The sequence below is a fragment of the Microchirus variegatus genome, assembly GCF_963457635.1.
Source record: "Microchirus variegatus genome assembly, chromosome: 12".
Classification (NCBI taxonomy): Eukaryota; Metazoa; Chordata; class Actinopteri; order Pleuronectiformes; family Soleidae; genus Microchirus; species Microchirus variegatus.
In genome coordinates, this window is record NC_139813.1 from 16,638,524 (window position 1) to 16,650,557 (window position 12,034).

Sequence of the window (12,034 nt, forward strand, 5' to 3'; positions counted from 1 at the left end):
AAACAAGTGGTGAGTTACTCTCCCAGAGAACAGCTGTTGGCTGGATATTCTCTTTTTTATTCTCTATAAATCTGTCTGTGGAAAAAACTGCCATGTTCAGAGTCACTGACATCACCTTTGCCCCCCCATTCTGACGCTGAGATATTTGTGTTAAGCCACATGTGTCAAACTCAAGGCCCGGGGGCCAGATGTGGCCCGCCACGTCATTTTATGTGGCCCGCGATTGATTTAATTGGTCTTAAAAATCTGTGTTAAAATAGGTCTATGCTGCTTGAAGGAGTGCGTTGACCATAATTTTCCCACAATGCATGGCGACTGCGTTACCCGCAAAGTGACGGCACCGCCACTAGATCGCAGTGTGTCATTGTACATGCATCATGTGACGAGTGAAATAAGTAATAAATACAGAAAGTTATTTAGCAATATGCTAAAGTAGTTACCTTTATTTTACATTATATTTGTTTACATTTATTCTGTATGACAGTTACATCTGGCCCTTTGAGGATAACCATTACGCTGATGTGGCCCTCAGTGAAAATGAGTTTGACACCCCTGTGTTAAGCTGTGGAACAGGTGTACCTAATAAAGTGGCTGGTGAATGTCATTGCCAATTTCCGTCTTCTTCATTATCATCACCTTTTATTGCAATTAAAAATTGTATTTACTTCAAAATAAATGCATGTAAAGGGGGTTCCTGTGCGTCTTCAGCTCTGTACAGTACACACTCATGTAATCCTGTTCTGACAGGAAATGGTTAGTTCGATGACTTCTCTTTAAAACATGAAGACATCACAGAGACCGTAATTTGATTTCAAATCAATAATTTCATCATGGAATTTTTGGGTTTTATTCAAGTGGATGTTCCAGTACTGCATTATTTGGCAGCATTGACAGAAAACCGTGCCAATTATGCAACAGGGCATTTGTTACGCATCTGTTTTTTCCCCCCCAAAAAAATCCTCCCGCTCCCTTATATTTGTCATTCTTTCACCTCGCTTGCTCATTCCACCTTTTATCAATATTGCCCCACTTAAAGTGTCACTGGAAAGCACATTGCCTAATGGTTTTACACAGGAAGTGCGTAGCATGCTTGTGTGTGTGTGTGTGTGTGTATACGTGCGTGCACATGTGGGACACTGAATGGAAGACTACTCTCTCACATTGAGTGAAATATGCTGACGTTTGTGCCACTCCAGTCTGAACACACCCTTGTGTGCAACACGCGGCCAAGATATCAGCAGTGGTTGTGTCACTTCCTGTCGGCCTCCTCTTCCACAGTGAACTTATCGCAAATCAAAAAGATGAAAACACATTTTATACAGTTTAAAGAACTCAAGTTGCACCTTTCCAGCGTCCTCCCCATTTCACAACAACGCTTGGATTATGTTTCCGCAAAAAAGCGTCTTGTTTTGTCACTGCTTACGTGGTTGCATAACCGCTGAATTCTCAGTATCTATCTGTTTTCCTTTGCACTCAAGCACACAGCTCCCTTTCCCTCAATTAAGCCCCTAAGTGCGACCATGCAGCTCCCTAATAATGCCGTCTATTAATACCTTTCTGCCGGGCCTCAGGGAGCTGGGGTAGCAGCAGAAATAGCAGGTGCCTATTGCTTCTTTTAACATCAGCATCAACAGCAGTAAAATTAGACCACTATGACGCCAACCTGCGTCGATGCTGCGACCCAGGGGAGGAACCAGGCAAGCGTTCGCCTGATCGAGAAAGAGAGGAGGAAACGAGAGCGAGAGGAGGAGTGGGAGGACAAGATGAAAATGATGAGTGTATGAGGATAGCAGGGGAGGGAGAGGCAGACAGAGATCCCTCCCTGGGTTTAATTGTGAGCACAGTGATGATGAAACAGCCGAGTTCGCCTCAGTGCCACGACAACAAGGAATCGGTGTGGCTTGGCTCCACATTCAGAGAAACTCTTCCCATGATACCTTTTCTTTTGTCAAAAAAAAAAAAGGATACAGGAGTCTAAAGAAAGAACGATTGTTTGAAGTGTCTTTCTTTTTTTTGCCCCCCTGTGACAGAGCGTTTGTCTGAGCGACAGAGTGATACAGATATTCAGTGGTGCATCTACAATTATGGCAAATTATATTTAATTAAGCACACGCTGTTCCCCCGTGTGTGTCTGTGTGTTCTATCACACATGTCTGCTCCAATACAGACACAAAACAGATCTATAAATGCAAGGAATGTCTGTCTGTCTATCTGTCTGTCTGTCTGCAACGGCTTCAGACTTGGCACGTTACATGCTGAAGTAGGTGTGGGCAACAGTGTTTTTCCAGAGGGCCACGCAACACAGAAGTGAAGCAAGTGAAGGGACACAATACAAAATGCTGTAAAAATACAATCTTTTTTTTGTGACTTAAAGTTAAGTCACGAGTTGAATGTTGAAATGTTTGGTCTGTGTTTGCAGTAACTCTGTCTCACCATATCAGACTCTGAGCAGATTTTGATGTCCGCTCTTGGTTAAAAACGCGACATTCCGTGGGCGTTTTTCTGTTGTTTTTTTTTATTTTATTTTATTCCATCGTCACAACTGCTAAATGAGAAAAGCACTCGGAGAGCGCAGACCTCCACCAAGGCAGCTCAGTGCCTACAAAATACAGCCTGCCGGCGCGCCTGGGTCAGACAGCGAGTGTTGTAACCAATGATAACGTTAGGGTCAGACAGCGAGCGTTGTAACCAGTGATAGCGTCTACGGATCATGCCCCAAAATTGAATCACTTGTTCCTGGTCCCATTTCCTGAAAATTTCATCCAAATCCGTCCGTGACTCGTTAGTTAGCAGTTATGTTTCTAACTAACAGACAGACAAACTCCAGCAAAACCTCCTTGGCAGAGGTCAAATATCACAACTGTAGATCTGTCACGTGAGCTGAGCAAGAGTCAACTCAAGGTTTACCCATGACGATGCGGCGGGCCGGATAAAACTGGTTCACGGGCCAGATCAGGCCCCAGGGCTGTATGTTGCCCATCCATCCATCATCTATATACCTACATAGGGCGATAGGTGGGGTTACACCCTGGACAGTTGCATGTTGCCCATGTGCCTGCTAAAAGCATCACTTGTGTGCAGTGCCAGTGTGAACGTTTGGATAAGACAATGAGAAAACAGATATCAGTAGAAATGTGGCACAGTGGTATAGTGGGATTCCGTGGGGTTTCTTATGGGGTCTCCAGTTTCCTCCCATGTATGAATGTTCGCCACTTTCGGTCAGGTCGATCCCTTGTGGCAGGTGATCGACCCTCCATCTGACCTCGCAATTTAAGGTTGAGTAATGATAATAAAGATCCCTTTAACTTTCCTTCCTTTAAAATGTGATAGATACATAGTTAAAAGAGCTATCTGTCATTGAGTGTGTCTACATGCACAACGATTATTATCTGTTTTTTGTAGTTAACTGGTTATTCAAATGCTCATGCAAATGGAATAAACCAATATTCATTGTCGGTTTATTGCCGTTTTTGAATAACCTGTTTAACACACCTAGGATTCTTAAAATTTCCTGATTTTTTCGAGACATTTATACACCTTAAACGGTTTCTTTCAGTTACCCGATCATTGCCAGTAATGTTTTTCTTTTTATTGTGCATTGTGTAAACGCACTCAGTGTCTTAAAATGTCAATATCTCTACTTATGTGTGATGTAATGACAACAGTGACCATTCAAACTAACAAAAAACCCACAAACAGGCACAGGTTGAACAGACAATGCACTAGTGTGTTGCTGAACCAGGAGACGAGGTGGGGCTCGTACGATGAAATTCATTTTACAATGGCTCGTTTGTGCGCAACGGTGTATGACAAATCAAAGACGGCGTGTGTTATTAATCAGCTTTGTATTTGCAATTTCAGTAGAAGTGATAACAATAAAGTGCAGCCCACAGACAGACGGACAGACAGATGTCAGCTGAAGGGCGTGTATCCACGTGCGTGCATGCTCATTTAAGGGCATCTGTAATGTAGGACGCTCATAAATTACACACAATTCTGAACCAGAGCCCAGAGGTGACGAAAAGGTTAGTTAATCAATTGCCGCTTTATTGAACCAGATTTCCAAGTAGCTCACTGTCTGTGTCAACCCTTGAATTATTTAATCTGCAATTATGCTGCCCTTGAAAAGGAAGGGAAGCAATGTCTGAATAAAGCGAGTAATACTGAATGAGAAGGTGTGACATTCATAAATGAATGTATGTGGAAAATGTTAATTAGCCGTTTATGAATATTACGTTTTTGGCCTTAAAGCTCTGTACCATGGAGGTGGAGTGTGTAACGTACTATTCTTAGACGTTATTTGACGCACTAAGCTACAGTACTTGAGGGATTTCTCTATCCAATAATTACTGTTCACTTAGTGCCAGACTCCCCACTCAGCCGCATGTTCGCGTCTCATAGGATCAGCAACAAGGATGTTTCCCTGGAAACAGGACAGCTCTGTCATAAGTAATTGGGTAATCCTTGAGCTGCTGACAGAAAAATAATAGCTTTTGGGATTTTTCAGAGCACTCCCAGCCAGTATGGAGTATGATATGTCTGTTTGATAATCTGGATTTGCCGTTCACGTGCTATCGCAGAAATATTAGCTATGAATCTAATCGTGAGCTAATCGCGAGCAGTTATATGAAAATATATGATTTCTAATCTTATCAAAGCATTATTTACACGACTTCAGTCTCAGCGGGCCATAAAAAGCCACATGACAGCCTATATATTTAGTCATAAAGATCCTGGCTGCATTACTAATGATAATTCATAATAATATGAGTCAAGAACCTGCGTTTAAAAAGTATCTTCCAACGCTAATTCAACTCTGAAGCCCTTGATCAATCTGACCACCTTCACACAAGTCTTTCCACATTGTGATTTTTTGACTGGTCTGGCCGATTTGACCTACGAGATGGCCTTAGGTCCCAAGTGCGCTGTATGTAAATGAGTGGGAAACTTTGATCGCAATGTTAGGTAGTGCAATAAGTGTCCATGCGTTAAGAAATGTGTAAAATGCATTGAGATAAGAACCTGTGGCTGCAGGGTAAGTAGGAAGGTAGGTCAATCATGAAAGCCAGTCAGTTGGTGAGTTGGTAGGTATTTAGGAAGGTTTGTGGTTAGTAAGGTAATCAGTTGGTCTGTCTGACCAGAGGCGATTCTAGAGTCTGTAGGGGCCCTAAGCAAGAATTCCCAACCAGTGTTCATCGCCATTATGTTATAATGTAAATGTAAAGAACAATAAAATACTGTAAATAGCTTTTAAAAAACATATATAAACTGAGTAAAAAAAATATGCATTACACTGTCAATAATCCTCTTCATTTTCCAACATTCCAACAGCAGAACGATAACTTCACACAGGTTAACCTGAGGTGGGGCCCCTTTAGGTAGGTTTCCTTCTGAGATGTCATTGCAAATCGCCCATTGTTGTTTAAGGGGGACAGGGAGGTGGCTGGTTACTGCACATTTCAGTAAAAACAGCCCTTGGGCTCCAAGTGTCGGCCCCTATCGGCTCGGGGCCCCAAGCAGTTGCCTGCCTTGTCTGTTCACAAACTGCGCCTCTGTGTCTGACAGTTGGTAAGTAGTCAGGTAGGTTGGTAGGTAATCAGTTAGAAGATAGGTTGAACAGTCGGTAGGTAGGTAATCATTACGTAGGTAGTTTTATCGGTTGGTCCAATGGTCAGTAAGTAGGAAGGTAGGTTGAACGATCAGTAGGTAGATAATTAGGAAGGTCTGTGGTTAAGTGGATAATCAGTAGCGAGCTAGGTAGGTGGGTCAGTGGGCAGGTAATCAATAGGTAGGTAGGTTTATCAGTCGGACCGCCTGACAGTAAGTAGGTAATCAGCAGAAATGTAGGTCGATTGATTACCTAATCAATAGTAGGTGGGTCGCTCATAGGTTGTTCTGTCAGTCTGCAGGTAGGTAATCACTAAATACATTTATTTCTTCACAGCTATACAAAGAAAAAAACACAAGTGATGACATTTTAGTTGTTTTAGTTATTTGCGGAAAAGTACAAAGCAAGTACAAAGCTTTGATCACAGTGCACCACTGGCAGGGAGGTGCTACCTACCATACAAATAATTCGACCTCATCATAACCTCATTGGGAGAGTGAGAATCCTGTCTTTACACGCAGTTTTACCTCCAGGCCAGTGGCGGCGCTGGAGTGCCCAGTCAGACCGGTTGTGTGAGTTGGAGCTCGGGATAAGCCTGTGGGCTGGCACGGTCTGGTTGGTTGAGGGGCAGCCATGGCTCGACTCGCTGCGCTACTGCTGTTACCGGTTCTTATTGAATCTGTATTTTCCATCTCTTTCTTTTTACCGGTAAACTCAAGAAAGTGTTTACGGGAGGAGATCCACAAAGACGTCCTGGTCACGGGAGAGTATGAAATCACCGAACAGGCGAACACAAAAACTAATCTGAAGGTGAGCACTCAACCTGCGGCTAAAGCTGCAGCTAACAGTCTGGTCTGGTTTGGTTTGTGTCGAAGTCGAATTTACTTCACTGTGTGGGCGTTTGTTTAGCCAAGGCAGCAGACACACATGAAATGTGCCTTTATTATCACACATATTGGTCAATGTTCGGCTGTAATTTGGGACAAATGCGTTAGCATATGATGGCTAACGTAGGCCCCGGAAAAACTCGTCTTCCTGGTTTAGCTAGCTAATCGGCCAGCTAACGGATGCGTTAACATCAATATTTAGTGTATTTAAAAGTCTTGTCGACATTTTGACACAAAGTCAGACTTCTCTGTCACCGACGAAGGCTTGTTTGTGTCACTGATTGTGCGTGTAGTATTCACAGCTGTGTGTTATGTTCATGTGAAACAAGACCATCTGTTCGGCTTTGCTGCTGTTACACGTCAGTCTTAAACCTCCATTCAGTTGGCAGTCGCACGCTAGCCGCATTAGCACATTAGCCTTCTGCAGTAGTGTGCTATTTCTGCTCAGTGTTTTATTTGAAAATAATAACACATATATTGTATAACTTCGTGAACCATTCAGGGGAGTTAACTCTAACATTCCCAGCAGGCCAGTACGTTTATTAGTTTCAAAGGTTAGCAACGCAGTTTCAATGTCGTAACAGCTATCAAATAACAACATCAATGGTTTGACAGAATTGTACTATTGTATTTATTTTAATAATTTTATCTGCGTATTTTTGTCTTATTCACTACAGTTCCTCGGTGTTGTTAGTTGTTATTTTATTTTAAGTAGGGCTGGATGAAATGTCTGTAAAGGCAGTTAATTGTGGCTTTTAACTTTTAGTAAATGATAGACAGAAACGTCTTACACTGTATGACACTGGAGGCAACATTTTCATATCATTCTGTAATACAAAACCTCTCTTTTTTTGCTGTTGAAGTAAAATAATGTCACAATATATATTGTTTTAGGCACCAGCTGTTACTACTGACTATTGATGTTTCCCTTTACAGTTGGTTGTGATGTGTGTTTAACCCATAAAACTCGTCTAGTAGCTTGGTATGTAAACTTCACTGAACCATAATTTAAATTTTTGTAAAGCAGCAAATCCTCATTTAAGATGCTTGAACCTGTCTGTTAAACAAACATCTTAGGCTTTTATCTCCTCCCACAAAATATTAAAATTGTGAAAGAAGAGTGCCACGTGTGCCAGCATCTTTCGAGTCATTCTTAGAAAGCTGATTTATTTTATTTTTAATTTACAGCTGTCATAGGGAATCACATTTTTTGGGTCAGGACAATAGTTTGCAATACCTATTAGAAATAGTTTGCATTTTTTGGTCATTAATTACTTATTAATTATATTCTTTGACTTTGTAGATCACAGATTCCTCCAGTCACACGCTTTACTCTAAGGAAGATGCAACAAAAGGAAAGTTTGCGTTCACCACAGAGGACTACGACATGTTTGAGGTGTGCTTTGAAAGCAAATCACCTTTGGGTAAGTGTGTGACTCATCACTCATACAGACATTAAGTTGCACTTATTCAAAGAACCTTTCTTTGTAAGAGGCAAATCACTGAAACATGTACATAAATTGATTAACAATGTGCTGTCTTTTTTGGCATGCATATGAATGTCAATTAATTACTTCAATAAGCTCTTGAAAAAGACCATGTTTACAGATGGGGTTGCCAAAAACCAAATTTCTATTTCAGGTGGTTTTATTTGATGTTAAAAGCTCTGCACTTTTTAATCAGGGACTGGACGAGTGCCTGACCAGCTGGTCAATCTGGACATGAAGCATGGTGTGGAAGCCAAAAACTATGAAGAGGTAAGTTAAAGCTGCATGTATGCCTTTGTAGATTGACATATTATGTAGAGAAAGTCTTCTTCTAGCTTCTTTGCTGCAGATGCAGGACAGTGGTCTTGGAGCAGGAGTTTTACGTCATATGTTCATTTAAAAGTCTTAAAAATAAGGCAGGCACATTTTCCAGAGAGCTCAATTGAATATGCAAAACCTTCACCCAGCATTTTTGACTAAATCAAATGAACAAATCAGTTTGTGCTGTCAAAAACTTTTTCTGAACCAATGTGTTTTGTTCACTAAACTATTGTTCCTAAAAGAAACAATGCGGATACATTTAGCTGTTCCAGTGGCGTTACCAGGAGTAAATTATGTAAAATTTAGAAAGGATAGAATTAATGGCTGTGGTCCATCATTTAGTATCTCACCATATAAGGTCACACTGCTGTGCATCATTACTTCGTAGGTCTTCTACAACTTGGCTGTCTTGGCCAACACTTCATTAGAAGTGATAAAGTCTGTTAGCTGAGAATTGCCCCTCTTTCCACACATGGTGCACTGAACGTGATGTTCCGTTTATGCTGTGTGTACGTGGGTGGATATTGAGTGCGACGTGAGATGGTTGTGTCTGTCGGTGGGCAGAAAGATGTGCATATTAACCTTTGTAGAGGGGTGTGTTAATTTGAGCATGTTTGCCAGTTGTGTTTTTGTTTTTTAATTCACTGGATACCTGCACCTGGTTGGTTTTGAGAATGTGTACTTGGCTGAAGCTAGAATCCAGTTTTTCTTCACTGTTTGCTCACCAGGGTCTGGTAGATTTTACTATGCAATATCTATGATGCCATTTGCACAATTCAACGCTCGGTGTCCTTACTTACAATTCATTAACTACATGAATCATAGAGCTTATTCTCTTCGCAATAAACTGCTGCTTAAAGTAACAGAACGTCACTCGGACTATGTGAGAACGGTTGCCGTCATTAATAATTTGCGCCACACCAGAGTTTTATTGAAGATCTTACCAAATGTGATGCAGCTACTTCACAGTTCATAGAGACTCTTTCACCTGTTTACACAAGATAAGTGCATGGCCAAACACAGGTGGTGTAAACTCAAGGCGTTCACATGGCTAAGACTGACATCTGCTGGGCAAACTTTAGAACTACACTGCTTCAATTGTGTTGTTGAAGCAGTGGAAATGTTACCTCATTTCCTTAAGGTTTTTTTTTTTCTGGCATCGCATTCAAGAGGATTTAGTGGCCTCTGTTTTGTCTCCACAGATCGCCAAGGTGGAGAAGCTGAAGCCTCTTGAGGTTGAGCTGAGGCGACTGGAGGACTTGTCGGAGTCCATTGTCAATGACTTTGCTTACATGAAGAAGAGAGAGGAGGAGATGCGGGACACTAATGGTAAGAAGATGAGGCATAATCTAAATAACCACAAGAAGTAAATTGATAAGGCCGATTATGCAGGCCTGGGTCATTGTTTCCTTGTTCCATGTACACAAAGAGCTACTATTTGTTTCTATATGCACATACAAACTAAAATAAAAACTTATGCTCTAAGCAGGCCTGTTGCATTCTATTCCAGTAGCGTATATTTCTCTCCAGGAATTTTCCCTTATTTATCCTTGGTTTCTTTGAGTGATTGGTTGTATGCATGTCAATAATGACAGATCTCCTCATATAACCCCAATCAAGCATCTTTAGTTAGTGTTGTGCTACAGGGAACATGTTCGTTAAATGTGTGACTAGTTTGTGTTGTCACAAAATGTGAAGGTGCTCGCAGATATGGGTGGATGATGACTGTAACGCCACATGGACCATAGTGGACATGTAGGCAAAGGAAAATATGACCCAGGCCATACGCAGCAGGTTTTAGTGATGTAATGTTTCAGATTTATTACCAGTTTCCCCTTCTAACATTCTTTGTTTCACCACTTTCCAGAGTCCACCAACACACGTGTGCTGTACTTCAGCATATTCTCCATGTGTTGTCTCATTGGACTGGCTACATGGCAGGTCTTCTACCTGAGGCGCTTCTTCAAGGCAAAGAAGCTGATCGAGTAAAGTGGCTCATAGCTCTTTTCCTTTTGAAGAAACTACTTGCTGGTCAGCCAACACATCCCAACATCCACCCTCCTTGGAAGAGCTTCAGCTAACAACAGCAAGTGGGGCTGAGGGGTTCAAATTCTAGTTTTCGCAGCTGTAAGAGAGTACCAAGGTTGACCTCTGAAGAAAAAAAAAAGATTCACCTGCTTATTTTGGCGTTTGAAACATGAAAAGCGCTGTAGAGGGAAATGAACTGTGAGACATATGTCAGTGAATTGCTGAGATATGTCTCTCTCCCACAGTACTTCACATTTCTCTCTGCACTGTTTATAATGTTGCAGCTCACTGAATAAGAACGTGTTCCTTCAATCAGTTGAACAGTGATTATTTTTGTGCTTAGTTTGAATGGATGTGCCATGAGTGAATGTATTCTCACCCTTCTGTTGATGTACACATTCTTTGCCAAGCAAGTGAAGATGAAGGCTGTTTTGAAAAAGTGGTTTGTCACTTTGAGAAAATTGGAAACCACTGCACATCTGTATTTATGTCGCTTAATTTGCGTCCCTATTTTGGTTGCTAAATTTAACAGTGTCTTTATTTTGTTTTCTTATTGTAAATGCAATTTAGTTGCTTCTTCAGCTATATTTTTGGGGGGTTGTAAGTCTGCGTGATATTCTCTTGCAAGTTAGGTCACTTCTATTCACTCTAGTTTTCTCTTTAATTTTTCGCCATGGCAGCACTTTGCCGCATCATCTGTCATGATTTGATTTCTGTGAGCAAGTTTATTTTCTTTCCTTGCAGACTGCAGTGGTGCTTTCGACTGGAAGTGTAAAGTAGGCTTTCCCAAAATCTATTCAGTTATGCACTACTTTTCTTTACACACTGGTGAAATTTAACTTCAAAATTACAGTACTTCTTGATCCATTAAGTGTGCTTGTGTTTGTGGAAAAATACTTATGAGGCTTGGGTTACATGAGCGTGAGGGGAGTTGCTAATATTCCGATTGTTTTGGACTGGGGTTAATTAAGGCATCTGTCGTGGGTACATTTTTAAAGAGGAACATGCGCTATGTGCGCAATCAGTGATTTTTATGTTAACTGATACATTTTGTAAATTTATGTTGGGCTTTTATTCAATAAAATATTGGATGAATTTATTAGTTATGCGTAGTCGACACATTTCTTGCATGTGGATGCTATTTTTGGTCTATGGGCAATTGTGGACTTGCCCATGTGATTGCATGTGTTTTATGAAAAAAAAAGATACATTTACGTTCAGAAGAAAAACCTTTTGTGTGGAGAAGCAAAATTTGTTTTTTAGTAAGTGTATATAATCAGTATGATTAAAATCTTCAGTGTTTAATCTATTAATTTTCCACAAGATTATATATTTCACCTGTAATTTAAAGATCAATTTGTCCTGAAGAATGATCGACAGTTTACATGAAGCTTTTATTAGCAGCAATATCTAGAAAGTATATTCAAACCCCTGAAGCAACAAGAGCTAGTGTCTGAAGTTTATGAATGATATCGTCCTGATTAGAACTCACAATGCGATTATTTACATTATCAGAGTAATCGTAAAATGGTGGGGTTTGAATAATTGAATATGTGTGACGTTAAAATGACAAAACTTAAATATTCGAACACAAAATGTTAAATTGTTTTCTCACTGACACCGGAAGCATGATGCAACATGTCCGGAAACGCTCGACCAATCAAATGAGTATGCTGCCCATTCACCCGGAAGTGCCTCAGAAG

At 40.9% G+C, this 12,034-nt stretch overlaps 2 protein-coding genes across 2 annotated transcripts in view; both read left to right on the plus strand.

The window, feature by feature from the left end:
- Positions 1–12,034, plus strand: part of LOC310935259 (dihydrolipoyllysine-residue succinyltransferase component of 2-oxoglutarate dehydrogenase complex, mitochondrial-like) — a 148,586-nt gene that overhangs the window by 49,644 nt on the left and 86,908 nt on the right. The gene's annotated exons all lie outside the window — the stretch shown is intronic.
- tmed10 (transmembrane p24 trafficking protein 10) lies at positions 6,202–11,426 on the plus strand. Its single transcript, XM_083898312.1, has 5 exons — positions 6,202–6,418; positions 7,799–7,919; positions 8,179–8,252; positions 9,506–9,632; positions 10,171–11,426. The coding sequence occupies exons 1-5, from the start codon at positions 6,242–6,244 to the stop codon at positions 10,290–10,292; spliced, it is 621 nt and encodes a 206-aa protein (XP_083754438.1). The 5' UTR covers positions 6,202–6,241; the 3' UTR covers positions 10,293–11,426.

Bases quoted from the DNA above. Each gene is read 5' to 3' on its own strand.
- tmed10 (XM_083898312.1), top strand. From the start codon at position 6,242: ATGGCTCGACTCGCTGCGCTACTGCTGTTACCGGTTCTTATTGAATCT. The intron at 8,253-9,505 runs GTAAGTTAAAGC...TTGTCTCCACAG, and splicing joins AAGCCAAAAACTATGAAGAG to ATCGCCAAGGTGGAGAAGCT. The intron at 9,633-10,170 runs GTAAGAAGATGA...ACCACTTTCCAG, and splicing joins GGAGATGCGGGACACTAATG to AGTCCACCAACACACGTGTG.